The 14,460-nt window shown below is 42.9% G+C and overlaps 1 protein-coding gene across 1 annotated transcript in view; it reads left to right on the top strand.

The window, feature by feature from the left end:
* The window catches only part of LOC126259576 (senecionine N-oxygenase-like), a 47,353-nt gene extending 35,136 nt beyond the window's left edge, over positions 1-12,217 (top strand). The window contains exons 6-7 of the mRNA XM_049956484.1: positions 4,772-4,935; positions 11,788-12,217. Coding sequence (XP_049812441.1) covers positions 4,772-4,935; positions 11,788-12,090 — 467 coding nt within the window. The 3' untranslated portion in view covers positions 12,091-12,217. The remainder of the gene's footprint in view (positions 1-4,771; positions 4,936-11,787) is intronic.
* Positions 12,218-14,460: the final 2,243 nt, after the last annotated feature.

The following is a 14,460-nucleotide window of genomic DNA, read 5'->3' as shown; positions in this document are numbered from 1 at the left end:
TCATTTCTTAATCTAATACCCTCAACATCACCCGACTTAATTCGACTACATTCCATTATCCTTGTTTTGCTTTTGTTGATGTTCATCTTATATCCTCCATTCAAGACACTGTCCTTCCACTCAGCTGCTCTTCCAAGTCCTTTTCTGTCTCTGACAGAATTACAATGTCATCGGCGAACCTCAAAGTTTTTACTTCTTCTCCATGGATTTTAATACCTACTCCAAAGTTTTCTTTTGTTTCCTTTACTGCTTGCTCAATATACAGATTGAATAACATCGGGGAGAGGCTACAACCCTGTCTTACTCCCTTCCCAACCACTGCTTCCCTTTTATGTCCCTCGACTCTTATAACTGCCATCTGGTTTCTGTACAAATTGTAAATAGCCTTGCGCTCCCTGTATTTTACCCCTGCCACCTTCAGAATTTGAAAGAGAGTATTCCAGTCAACATTGTCAAAAGCTTTCTCTAAGTCTACAAATGCTAGAAACGTAGGGTTGCCTTTCCTTAATCTTTCTTCTAAGATAAGTCGTAAGGTCAGTATTGCCTCACGTGTTCCAGTATTTCTACGGAATCCAAACTGATCTTCCCCGAGATCGGCTTCTACTAGTTTTTCCATTCGTCTGTAAAGAATTCGTGTTAGTATTTTGCAGCTGTGGCTTATTAAACTGATTGTTCGGTAATTTTCACATCTGTCAACACCTGCTTTCTTTGGGATTGGAATTATTATATTCTTCTTGAAGTCTGAGGGTATTTCGCCTGTTTCATACATCTTGCTCACCATATGGTAGAGTTTTCTCATGACTGGATCTCCCAGGACCGTCAGTAGTTCCAATGGAATGTTGTCTACTCCGGAGGCCTTGTTTCGACTCAGGTCTTTCAGTGCTCTGTCAAACTCTTCACGCAGTATCGTATATCCCATTTCATCTTCATCTACATCCTCTTCCATTTCCATAATATTGTCCTCAAGTACATCGCCCTTGTACAGACCCTCTGTATACTCCTTCCACCTTTCTGCTTTCCCTTCTTTGCTTAGAACTGGGTTTCCATCTGAGCTCTTGATGTTCATACAAGTGGTTCTCTTATCTCCAAAGGTCTCTTTAATTTTCCTGTAGGCAGTATCTATCTTACCCCTAGTGAGATAAGTCTCTACATCCTTACATTTGTCCTCTAGCCATCCCTGCTTAGCCATTTTGCACTTCCTTTCGATCTCATTTTTGAGACGTTTGTATTCCTTTTTGCTTGCTTCATTTACTGCATTTTTATATTTTCTCCTTTCATCAATTAAATTCAATATTTCTTCTGTTACCCAAGGATTTCTATTAGCCCTCATCTTTTTACCTACTTGATCCTCTGCTGCCTTCACTACTTCATCCCTCAAAGCTACCCATTCTTCTTCTACTGTATTTCTTTCCCCCATTCCTGTCAATTGTTCCCTTATGCTCTCCCTGAAACTCTGTACAACCTCTGGTTCTTTCAGTTTATCCAGGTCCCATCTCCTTAACTTCCCACCTTTTTGCAGTTTCTTCAGTTTTAATCTACAGGTCATAACCAATAGATTGTGGTCAGAGTCCACATCTGCCCCTGGAAATGTCTTACAACTTAAAACCTGGTACCTAAATCTCTGTCTTACCATTATATAATCTGTCTGATACCTTTTAGTATCTCCAGGGTTCTTCCATGTATACAACCTTCTATCATGATTCTTAAACCAAGTGTTAGCTATGATTAAGTTGTGCTCTGTGCAAAATTCTACCAGGCGGCTTCCTCTTTCATTTCCTAGCCCCAATCCATATTCACCTACTATGTTTCCTTCTCTCCCTTTTCCTACAATCGAATTCCAGTCACCCATGACTATTAAATTTTCGTCTCCCTTCACTATCTGAATAATTTCTTTTATTTCATCATACATTTCTTCAATTTCTTCGTCATCTGCAGAGCTAGTTGGCATATAAACTTGTACTACTGTAGTAGGTGTGGGCTTCGTATCTATCTTGGCCACAATAATGCGTTCACTATGCTGTTTGTAGTAGCTTACCCGCATTCCAATTTTCCTATTCATTATTAAACCTACTCCTGCATTACCCCTATTTGACTTTGTGTTTATAACCCTGTAGTCACCTGACCAGAAGTCTTGTTCCTCCTGCCACCGAACATCACTAATTCCCACTATATCTAACTTTAACCTATCCATTTCCCTTTTTAAATTTTCTAACCTACCTGCCCGATTAAGGGATCTGACATTCCACGCTCCGATCCGTAGAACGCCAGTTTTCTTTCTCCTGATAACGACATCCTCTTGAGTAGTCCCCGCCCGGAGATCCGAATGAGGGACTATTTTACCTCCGGAATATTTTACCCAAGAGGACGCCATCATCATTTAATCATACAGTAAAGCTGCATGCCCTCGGGAAAAGTTACGGCCGTAGTTTCCCCTTGCTTTCAGCCGTTCGCAGTACCAGCACAGCAAGGCCGTTTTGGTTATTGTTACAAGGCCAGATCAGTCAATCATCCAGACTGTTGCCCTTGCAACTACTGAAAAGGCTGCTGCCCCTCTTCAGGAGCCACACGTTTGTCTGGCTTCTCAACAGATACCCCTCCGTTGTGGTTGTACCTACGGTACGGCTATCTGTATCGCTGAGGCACGCAAGCCTCCGCACCAACGGCAAGGTCCATGGTTCATGGGGGGGGGGGGGGGGGGGGGGGGGTAGCTGTAACTTAAACCAAGATAAATTTGGAAGAGAAATTCAAGTTCATGAAACAGAAATTAAAACTTCAAGATTTCCTGTGAAATAATTCCCCCAGGATGGCAAAGGACATGGAAGCTCATTTGAAGGCAACGAATAGTGTCATTAAACCGGTTTTCAAGGCGAACATCAACAAAATTAAAACACGAGAAATGGATTGTAGACGAATTAGATTAATCGATTAAAATGTTACAAGTAAAATTAGTGGACGACTCTTGCTTTTTGAGCTGAAAAATGTCTAAATACGGTGGAAGTAGAGAGGATATACACTACTGGCCATTAAAATTGCTACATCAAGAAGGAATGCAGATGATAAACGGGTATTCAATGGACAAATATTTTATACTAGAACTGACATGTTTTTACATTTTCACGCAATTTGGGTGCATAGATCCTGAGAAATCAGTACCACCTCTGGCCGTAATAACGGCCTTGATATACCTGGGCATTGAGTCAAACAGAGCTTAGATGGCGTGTACAGGTACAGCTGCGCATGCAGCTTCAACACGATACCACAGTTCATCAAGAGTAGTGACTGGCGTATTGTGACGAGCCAGTTGCTCAGCCACCATTGACCAGACGTTTTCAATTGCTGAGAGATGTAGAGAATGTGCTGGCCAGGGCAGCACTCAAACATGTTCTGTGTCCAGAAAGGCCCATACAGGACCTGCAACATGCGGTCGTGCATTATCCTGCTGTAATGTAGGGTTTCGCAGTGATCGAATGAAGGTAGAGCCACGGGTCGTAACACATCTGAAATATAACGTCCACTGTTCAAAGTTCCGTCAATGCGAACAAGGGGTGACCGAGACGTGTAACCAATGGCACCCCATAACATCACGCCGGGCTATACGCCAGTATGGCGATGACGAATACACCCTTCCAATGTGCGTTCACCGCGATGTCGCCAAACACGGATGCGACCACCATGATGCTGTAAACAGAACCTGGATTCATCCGAAAAAATGACGTTTTGCCATTAGTGCACCCAGGTTCGTCGTTGAGTACACCATCGCAGGCGCTCCTGTCTGTGATGCAGCCTCAAGGGTAACCGCAGCCATGGTCTCCGAGCTAATAGTCCATGCTGCTTCAAACGTCGTCGAACTGTTCGTGCAGATGGTTGTTGTCCTGCAAACGCCCCCATCTGTTGATCAGGGATCGGTACGTGGCTGCACGATCCGTTACAGCCATGCGGATAAGATGGCTGTCATCTCGACTGCTAGTGATACGAGGCCATTGGGATCCAGCACGGCGTTCCAGATTACCCTCCTGAACCCACCAATTCCATATTCTGCTAACAGTCATTGGATCTTGTCCAACGCGAGCAGCAATGTCGCGATACGATAAACCGCAATCGTGATAGGCTACAATCCGATCTTTATCAAAGTCGGAAACGTGATGGTACGCATTTCTCCTCCATACACGAGGCATCACAACAACGTTTCACCAGGCAACGCCGGTCAATTACTGTTTGTGTATGAGAAAACGGTTGGAAACTTTCCTCATGTCAGCATGTTGTAGGTGTCGCCACCAGCGCCAACCTTGTGTGAATGCTCTGAAAAGCTAATCATTTGCAGGAGTGCAGCCTACTGGAAAGAAACGTGGATGATAAATTGCTCAATTAAGACAATAGAATCTTCTGATAGGTAGTGCTACAAAAGGAGAATGATGATTAGTTGGACGGACGGAATAATTAAAGAGATGAGGTAAATAAATGTATTGCAGTTGACAAAAACAGGATGATACAGAGGGAAGCCTCAGGCATCAATAAATCTTCAGATTCGTATTATTTGTGGAGGGAGGAGGTGGGAGGGACGGAGGACTAGCATGTGGAGTAGCTGCCTCACGCCACTCTTCGGACTAAAGCGTATAAAAAAACAGGAGACTGAAATGCGAGCTACAGCCTGCTGCGTTGATAACACTTAGCGGCTTGTCATTGTTTTCCCATACGTACAGTTTTTTTGCGTTGTTTTGGACGTTCTGCCATCTCACTTTTCACCTCTGTGGCTTCCGTTCTTCCAACGCAGGTTACAGCTACTCGTTCCCGTTCCTGACGCCGGACTGCGGCGTCCAGGTGGAGGCGGACGAGGTGCACCCGCTGCTGATGCACGTGGTCAGTGTGGAGCGACCCACGCTGGCCTTCATCGGTCTGCCCTTCATCGTCTGCCCGTTCGCTCTCTTCGACCTGCAGGTGAGCGGTGGCGTGTTGTCTGCTTTTCCCGGAAGTAGTGACCAGTGTACGCCAAGAACAGATTTCATTTGCAGACGAACGCGTCTCTTTCAAATGATAGAGCACAGCAATCAGTCGTCTTTTCCTTTCACACTGTATTGGGCAAATCTGGATTTCGGCTAGTTTCTGGCCATTATCAGTGTACTATTTCACAGTATCAATGCGAGTCCTAGTATGTCAGTCCCCTGTTGTTTGGGCTTCTTTGTTGAAGACGTCTGGAACGAAGTATGACAGAAGCGCGAACAGCATGAAACTGATGTACTAGGACGCGCATTGATACTGTGAAATAGTACATTGATAATGGCTAGGTGCTGGCCAAAATCTAGATTTGCTTAATAAAACCAGAAAGGAAAGAACGACTTATTGCTGTGGTCTATCTTTTGAAAGTCACTTCACGGTGATTGAGTGCACTCACATTCCTAATGGAAAGTAGTTTGATGAACGTGACTCTCTCTCTGGTTTCCTTTAATACTCCCATCTTCCGTATTCCAATAGCAACTGTGATTTCTCTACCGAAAAAGAAGTCGTTTCACCATCAGTGATATTTTCAGTGACATTATCGTTAACTTCCATTTTCACTTTTGCCTTCTTTATTCGTTCTAGTACATACTGTACTAACCCTTAATAATGCTGACATTTATACTCGATGTTACCAAATTTCGGTTTTTGAGAAATGTGTATTGTGCTATAGCAACTCTGTAATTTATCTCCTCTTAATTTTGACCACACTCAGTAGTTTCTCAAAATCTACAAATGTAGAGCGGAAAGAAATAACAGGTTAGGTGCCGAAAAAAAATTTTTTTGTCAGAACCGAAAAACCAAGCTAAGTGCTGTTGAAAACAACGTGAAAAGCTACGACCATTTCTTAGTGCCAGAAGGATAACATGAGCAGTTTGTGACGGTACACCAGTGAGACTAAAGATGGATAAGTGCCACAAAGTTTTGTAGCAGTTTGCACCGTGTGACAGAGATTTTGCCCAGACTGGAAGAATGTTAGAATGTCAGGTACATAATGAACTTGTGAAACTTAGGAGGAATGCGACACCAAGCAATCCATTTGTGATTACTAAGCTCCTGCCTGACGACAACTTTATTTTAAAAAATTATCCAATACATATATTGACACAACGAAAATAAATATTTACAAATGCAGTTAGATTCAATTTAAAAAAGAAATTACACCTGGTGTCGTCGAGACGAGAACAATGTTTAACGAACTTGAAGACTGGAGCACCTACAAGATTTTCAAGAAAGGAACTTAAAAAATTTTCAGTAGTTGTGTTGCTCTTACCGTGGAAAAATAAAAACATATTTTTGAGGTTTCTTCATGAAAATATTTTTGTCAAAACAAAAAAAGCTGAGTAATTCGGAAATAGTTGTTTAGCACTTAGCCCGTTAATGACTTCCATTCTCCAAATATGCTTTAGTGAAAGCAATATCCATCTTGCAGTGTGGATAGTATCTATGAGGAGAGATGGGTGAGAATAATTGAGTTAGCTGTCCAATCTGTTGCCACTTCCCCATCAGCAGATAAAAATCTTATCTGCAGAGTTTCTGTGCTCTGACCATGGCAGCTTCTGGGGTTGAACCTGCAGCAGACGTTTCCGCCAGGAGAAGTTATATAATAAGGGACAGAAGGGAGGCCACAAACTAGCAACAGACAAACAGTAAAGCAATGTGATAATTACGTACTCAGCGTTTAAAACACTTATGAATGTGAGGTAGCTTTGCTACAGCATGAGATGACACCAGTCCTAAATTCGGTTTACTAGTTTGTTGCGCAGCCCTGCTCGTGAATTTCATCCAGACCACCTACAGTCTTAACCAGTGGAACTTGGGAAACCTTTAACAGAAAAAGATACGAGAAATTGTGGTTGACATTGGAATAGCAACGACGCTAATCGCGGTAGCTGTTACCCAATGAGCATCGGTGACTTGTTTGGGGATAGTCCGCAAAGCAAGCTGTGTACGCGCTTAATCAGGTGGTCCTGAAAGATGACGTGCATACTCTAGCGCTGCAATCGGATTCCTACAGCCAGATTTTACAAACAACTGATTTCAAAGAGGGCGGCCGATGTGGCCGAGCGGTTCTAGGCGCTACAGTCCGGATCCGTGCGACCGCTACGGTCGCAGGTTCGAATCCTGCCTCGGGCGTGGATGTGTGTGATGTCTTTAGGTTAGTTAGGTTTAAGTAGTTCTAAGTTCTAGGGGACTGATGACCTCAGAAGTTAAGTCCCATAGTGCTCAGAGCCATTTTTTGATTTCAAAGAAATAGAAGCCCGTTCATGCTAACTAAATGTGACAGCTACGTCTACATTAACGATTTTGAAACACTTTCGAATAAAAACAGTGGCGAATGGGAGTTCCTAAGGAGTCGCTAGTTGAAGTACATAACGATGTAGAACTAGTGAAAGGTATCAAACAGGTGATGTAATATGGGTTTACGCATATGTTAGCAAAACTAAGATCATTGCTCCAAGTGACTGTATGCCGGATCACCAAGATCGAAAACAGCTAGACAGATCGAAAACAGCTCGACAAATGGTTTAAGATGAAGGTTATGTGCAGCTCTGTAATTTATCTCCTCTTAATTTTGACCACACTTCAGATTCGACATTCAAGATTACGAGAGATTAATTCGTCACTGCAAGATTTGTGACTTGTAAATTATGTCATTCCACAGACGCTTAGTCTAGTCGCATCTTCTATAATTGTCAACCAATTGATGGACTACAACAAAGTTAAGTAGTAAATAATTTCTTATTTTGTACTCTTGCTAATTAATTGTGTTTTCTTGTTGTAGCTACCAAGCAGTCTTGGCATTGTAGAACCTACGTTTTCACCTCCTTGACTACCTCATATTTGCTACCTGATGTTGATGGACTCGGTTATGCTGGAAGATCGAGAGCCATCAACATCGATGTCATTAGAGATGGAGCACAAGCACACGTTGTGCCTAGGATGGTGAAGGAAATCGACCTTCCCCTTTCAAAGGAACCACCCCAGCATTTGCGATGAGTCATTTAGGAAAATCACGTAAAATCTGGATGGCCGGACGCGGATTTGAACGATCATCCTCCGGCATGCGAGTCCATCGTCATCATCATCATCTATGCTCAAGTCGCGGAAGTGGCGTCAAATAAAATTACTTACACCAGGTGGCTGAACTCCCCAGAAGGGGGCTCCCAGCCAAATATGCCATACGCATATAGCACATGCAGCTTTACTGTATGATTAAATGATGATGGCGTCCTCTTGGGTAAAATATTCCGGAGGTAAAATAGTCCCCCATTCGGATCTCCAGGCGGGGTCTACTCAAGAGGACGTCGTTATCAGGAGAAAGAAAACTGGCATTCTACGGATCGGAGCGTGGAATGTCAGATCCCTTAATCGGGCAGGTAGGTTAGAAAATTTAAAAAGGGATAGGTTAAAGTTAGATATAGTGGGAATTAGTGAAGTTCGGTGGCAGGAGGAACAAGATTTTTGGTCAGGTGATTACAGGGTTATAAATACAAAATCAAATAGGGGTAATGCAGGAGTAGGTTTAATAATGAATAAAAAAATAGGAGTGCGGGTTAGCTACTACAAACAGCATAGTGAACGCATTATTGTGGCCAAGATAGACACAAAGCCCATGCCTACTACAGTAGTACAAGTTTATATGCCAACTAGCTCTGCAGATGATGAAGAAATTGATGAAATGTATGACGAGATAAAAGAAATTATTCAGGTAGTGAAGGGAGACGAAAATTTAATAGTCATGGGTGACTGGAATTGGTCAGTAGGAAAAGGGAGAGAAGGAAACATAGTAGGTGAATATGGATTGGGGGGAAGAAATGAAAGAGGAAGCCGCCTTGTAGAATTTTGCACAGAGCATAACTTAATCATAGCTAACACTTGGTTCAAGAATCATGATAGAAGGTTGTATACCTGGAAGAATCCTGGAGATACTAATAGGTATCAGATAGATTATATAATGGTAAGACAGAGATTTAGGAACCAGGTTTTAAATTGTAAGACATTTCCAGGGGCAGATGTGGATTCCGACCACAATCTATTGGTTATGAACTGCAGATTGAAACTGAAGAAACTGCAAAAAGGTGGGAATTTAAGGAGATGGGACCTGGATAAACTGAAAGAACCAGAGGTTTTAGAGAGTTTCAGGGAGAGCATAAGGGAACAATTGAAAGGAATGGGGGAAAGAAATACAGTAGAAGAAGAATGGGTAGCTCTGAGGGATGAAGTAGTGAAGGCAGCAGAGGATCAAGTAGGTAAAATGACGAGGGCTAATAGAAATCCTTGGGTAACAGAAGAAATATTGAATTTAATTGATGAAAGGAGAAAATATAAAAATGCAGTAAATGAAGCAGGCAAAAGGGAATACAAACGTCTCAAAAATGAGATCGACAGAAAGTGCAAAATGGCTAATCAGCGATGGCTAGAGGACAAATGTAAGGATGTAGAGGCTTGTCTCACTAGGGGTAAGATAGATACTGCCTACAGGAAAATTAAAGAGACCTTTGGAGAGAAGAGAACCACTTGTATGAATATCAAGAGCTCAGATGGCAACCCAGTTCTAAGCAAAGAAGGGAAGGCAGAAAGGTGGAAGGAGTATATAGAGGGTTTATACAAGGACGATGTACTTGAGGACAGTATTATGGAAATGGAAGAGGATTTAGATGAAGATGAAATGGGAGATAAGATACTGCGTGAAGAATTTGACAGAGCACTTAAAGACCTGAGTCGAAACAAGGCCCCGGGAGTAGACAACATTCCATTAGAACTACTGATGGCCTTGCGAGAGCCAGTCATGACAAAACTCTACCATCTGGTGAGCAAGATGTATGAGACAGGCGAAATACCCACAGACTTCAAGAAGAATATAATAATTCCGATACCAAAGAAAGCAGGTGTTGACAGATGTGAAAATTACCGAACTATCAGTTTAATAAGCCACAGCTGCAAAATACTAACACGAATTCTTTACAGACGAATGGAAAAACTGGTAGAAGCGGACCTCGGGGAAGATCAGTTTGGATTCCGTAGAAATGTTGGAACAGGTGAGGCAATACTAAATTTACGACTTATCTTAGAAGAAAGATTAAGAAAAGGCAAACCTACGTTTCTAGCATTTGTAGACTTAGAGAAAGCTTTTGACAACGTTAATTGGAATACTCTCTTTCAAATTCTGAAGGTGGCAGGGGTAAAATACAGGGAGCGAAAGGCTATTTACAATTTGTACAGAAACCAGATGGCAGTTATAAGAGTCGAGGGGCATGAAAGGGAAGCAGTGGTTGGGAAAGGAGTGAGACAGGGTTGTAGCCTCTCCCCGATGTTATTCAATCTGTATATTGAGCAAGCAGTAAAGGAAACAGAAGAAAAATTCGGAGTAGGTATTAAAATTCATGGAGAAGAAGTAAAAACTTTGAGGTTCGCCGATGACATTGTAATTCTGTCAGAGACAGCAAAGGACTTGGAGGAGCAGTTGAACGGAATGGACAGTGTCTGGAAAGGAGGATATAAGATGAACATCAACAAAAGCAAAACGAGGATAATGGAATGTAGTCAAATTAAATCGGGTGATGTTGAGGGAATTAGATTAGGAAATGAGACACTTAAAGTAGTAAAGGAGTTTTGCTATTTAGGGAGTAAAATAACTGATGATGGTCGAAGTAGCGAGGATATAAAATGTAGACTGGCTATGGCAAGGAAATCGTTTCTGAAGAAGAGAAATTTGTTAACATTGAGTATAGATTTAGGTGTCAGGGAGTCATTTCTGAAGGTATTTGTATGGATTGTAGCCATGTATGGAAGTGAAATATGGACGATAAATAATTTAGATAAGAAGAGAATAAAAGCTTTTGAAATGTGGTGCTACAGAAGAATGCTGAAGATTAGATGGGTAGATCACATAAGTAAAAAGGAGGTACTGAATAGAACTGGGGAGAAGAGAAATTTGTAGCACAACTTGACGAGAAGAAGGGATCGGTTGATAGGACCCGTTCTGAGGCATCAAGGGATCACAAATTTAGCATTGGAGGGCAGCGTGGAGGGTAAAAATCGTAGAGGGAGACCAAGAGATCAATACACTAAGCAGATTCAGAAGGATGTAGGTTGCAGTAGGTACTGGGAGATGAAGAAGCTTGCACAGGATAGAGTAGCATGGAGAGCTGCATCAAACCAGTCTCAGGACTGAAGACCACAACAACAACAACATATAGCACATTTGAAGGCTATACACGGCACCGGCTGCTGTTTCGCTGCGGAAGTAGTCTGCTGCCATTGTGAATACAGTCGACGCGCGCTAAGCCGCGGCTCCTGATCGCGGTCGTCGACCTCGACTTCCTCTACGGAAGCAACGATTAAACTGTTGTCATTTGAGAAAAATTCTGGACTTCACGCTCGCAGCGGTACTGAAGGATCCCATGCAATTGGGTTTGCACACGCCTCTCTCAGGTATAGATGCTCATCTCAAGCTCTGGTTTCAGCATTCTGTGAAGTTTGGAAGGTAGGAGGCGAGGTACTGGCAGAAGTAAAGCTGTGAGGACGGGGCATGAGTCGTGCTTGGGTAGCTCAGTTGGTAGAGCACTTGCCCGTGAAGGGCAAAGGTCCCAACTTCGAGTCTCGGTCCGGCACACAGTTTTAATCTGCCAAGAAGTTTCATATCAGCGCACACTCCGCTGCAGAGTGAAAATCTCATTCTGAATACTTCGTACAGTTTGTCAAGTGGCAATGCAGTTTGCTTCCCCGCCAAAGAAACTGGAGCATTGAATTTGCGGTATATTTCATCTCATTCGGCACCCTCTGTTGCAGTCACGGTTCTTCGTTGCGGTGCTGGACGGTCGCTGCAGCCTTCCCGACACCGACACTTTGCGACGCGACGCCGAGGCGGAGAGGCGTCGCCGCCGAGAGGAGGGCATCCGTCCGCACTACCTGGGGCGGGAGCAGGTGCCCTACCTCAACCGGCTGGCAGACCTGGCTGGGGCGCAGCGCTTGCCGCCGGTGGTTTTCAAGCTCTTCGAGACCGTCGCCTTCCGGCTGTACGAGGACCTGGCTAACTACCGCCGTCATAATTTCCGAATAGTAGACAACGAAACTTTCCAAGAGATTGCTTGATTACAAGCGCCTTTAGGTTTCCTTAGATATTAGTTCATTTTTTACATGTCATGAAAGCTGTAACAGACTGACAATGTGCTTGATGTTAAATGAATTCAAAGATACAAGTGGAGGTAGACGTGTATAATCGTTGAAGTAGTATGTCTCCAAGTAAAAGTTATCAGTTTACACAAATTTACGTTTTGAAAACGATGTGAGAAAGGTTATTCGTTAGGAAATAAATATATCTAGATGATAAACTTAAAGCAGTACATTTCGAGAACTTGAAAAGGCGCATTTTGTTAAATGAAAATCGATCGGTGGAATACCAAATGGAGATACGAATCTTCTTCTTCTTCTTGCGTTACGACCTCTGTAGCCTCTTCGTGGAGTGCATTTTCCTCTTCTTCTCCCATAACCTCTTCATTCTTTCTCTTCTTCTCTCCCGCTCTTCTTCCGACATCTTCAGTGTCCTTTTCTCCTGTCGGCTCCACTGGTGACACTCTAATCTTTTCCTGTATTCTTCTCTGTCGTTGATCTCTGGCATATTGATCGGTGTATATTTCTTCCTCCTATTTTCCTTTCCTTCGGCCTTGATTCCCAGTTCCATGCAGTCCTTCCGAAGTTCTACAACCCACTTGGTTCCTATCTTTCCCCTTGTCCTCCCTGTTGTTTCCCACACTCTCTTCTTCATTCTGTACATACTCGTCCTAAATACATGTCCAGCAAACCTTACCCTTTTGAGTCTTATTTCCCCAGATATTGTTCTCATATTCCGGTACAACTCTTCCCTAGGTCTTCGCATCCACCTCTTTTGGGACCCAGTATTTTTCTCAGTATTTTTCTGTCTTCTTTCTCTAGTTGTTCTGCCCCATTTCTTCCTAGTGTCACCGTCTCAGCAGCATATAATGCTGCATTCCTCACCGCTGCCTTGTAATGGCTTGTCTTTGCCTCTGTGGGTATATTCTTTTTATTGTATATCTCTCTCGTCATACAGAAGGCTGACCTCATCTTCTTTATCCTCTCTGTTATTCCCTCCTTGCTCCTCTTGCTTCCTGTTATAAGTTCACTCAGGTATTTAAATTTGTCCACCATTTTCACAGTGCCTTCCAGTGTTTCCCAGTCTGCAGTGGTCTTTGTCTTGTTATAGGCGATCCTCAGTCCCACCTTTCTGGGTACCTTACTAAATTTGTCGAGTTGTGTCTTTGCGTCTTCTTCCGTCTCATTTATTATTGCTATGTCGTCTGCAAAGGCTAGGCAATCCACTTGAACCCTGTTGTCCTTTTTGTCCCCCACATGGGACTCTGGTATTCTCATTACCTCGTTTATTACTCTCCACTGCCTGTTCACTTCGTCCAGTGCTATATTGAACAACAATGGTGACAATATACAAGATACGAATATATATATATATATATATATATATATATATATATATATATATATATATAATTAGTTCCTTTTGTACAACCTTTCTCCAGGAAGATAACTGAATGTGCCTATACTGCTAATTGACTGTTGGCTTACCTGAAGTAGAAGTTACAGAACTTTGAAGTAATCACTGTCGACGGTAATGCACTGCTGAGAATGGCTGAGTAGGGCCTGGAAATTCTTGGCGTAGTTGTCTTCAGGGTACCTCTCAGTTGACTGTTATGTTAAACTGGGCATCTCGTGCCCGGTGGTCAAGTCTGTGTTTGCCTGCCGTGGCGTGTGCAGGTTCGCTGTGGCTATGGGCAGCGGAGCCCTTGTATACTACGGAGTGTCATTTATGCTGCAGGGATGTCTCCACCGAACTGTATCACTCCTTCCTCGAGAATCGAAACACTGAAATTTAGTTTCGATTGGCACACGGAAAAGGCTTTCTCCTCTCGCTATTTGGAAATCGATGGACGGTCGCTTGATGTGGAGGTATTAGGTATTCGGATTGACAGCAATATAAATTATGTATATTCAAAATGTAACAGTAAAGCACGCCGTTCTTGGCTTGCGACCTGTCAGAGTCTGTAATGTATCGTTCGAAATGTCGCTCGAAGAGATCGCAGAAATGCTTAGTTTATACGGGATAGGTTACCGTATCAGAGAAGAAGTCTGGTCATTACGCTTTTGGCATGGCAAGCTTCCTTCACCTCTCAACGATGTGAGGAGTCACCAGAAGCGAAACGTGCTTCGGATTCCACTTTAAAGTGTAGGTCCCCTTTCCCCGGCTGGTTAGCGACACGTAAGTAAACGAAGTGGCACCCAATTGAAAGACTTTCACCAGGCAGATGAGCCACATGTAATTATTATTGTCAATATTATTGTTATTATTATTATGTTTTATGCCTGAAATGTCCAAATCTCTGGCTCTTCAGGACTGATTTTAGTTTGGGGAACAAAAAAAATCCAAGATAT

The sequence above is a fragment of the Schistocerca nitens genome, chromosome 5, assembly GCF_023898315.1.
Source record: "Schistocerca nitens isolate TAMUIC-IGC-003100 chromosome 5, iqSchNite1.1, whole genome shotgun sequence".
NCBI lineage: Eukaryota > Metazoa > Arthropoda > Insecta > Orthoptera > Acrididae > Schistocerca > Schistocerca nitens.
Note: the sequence above shows the minus strand (reverse complement) of the source record. Positions and strands in the feature narration are given on the sequence as shown.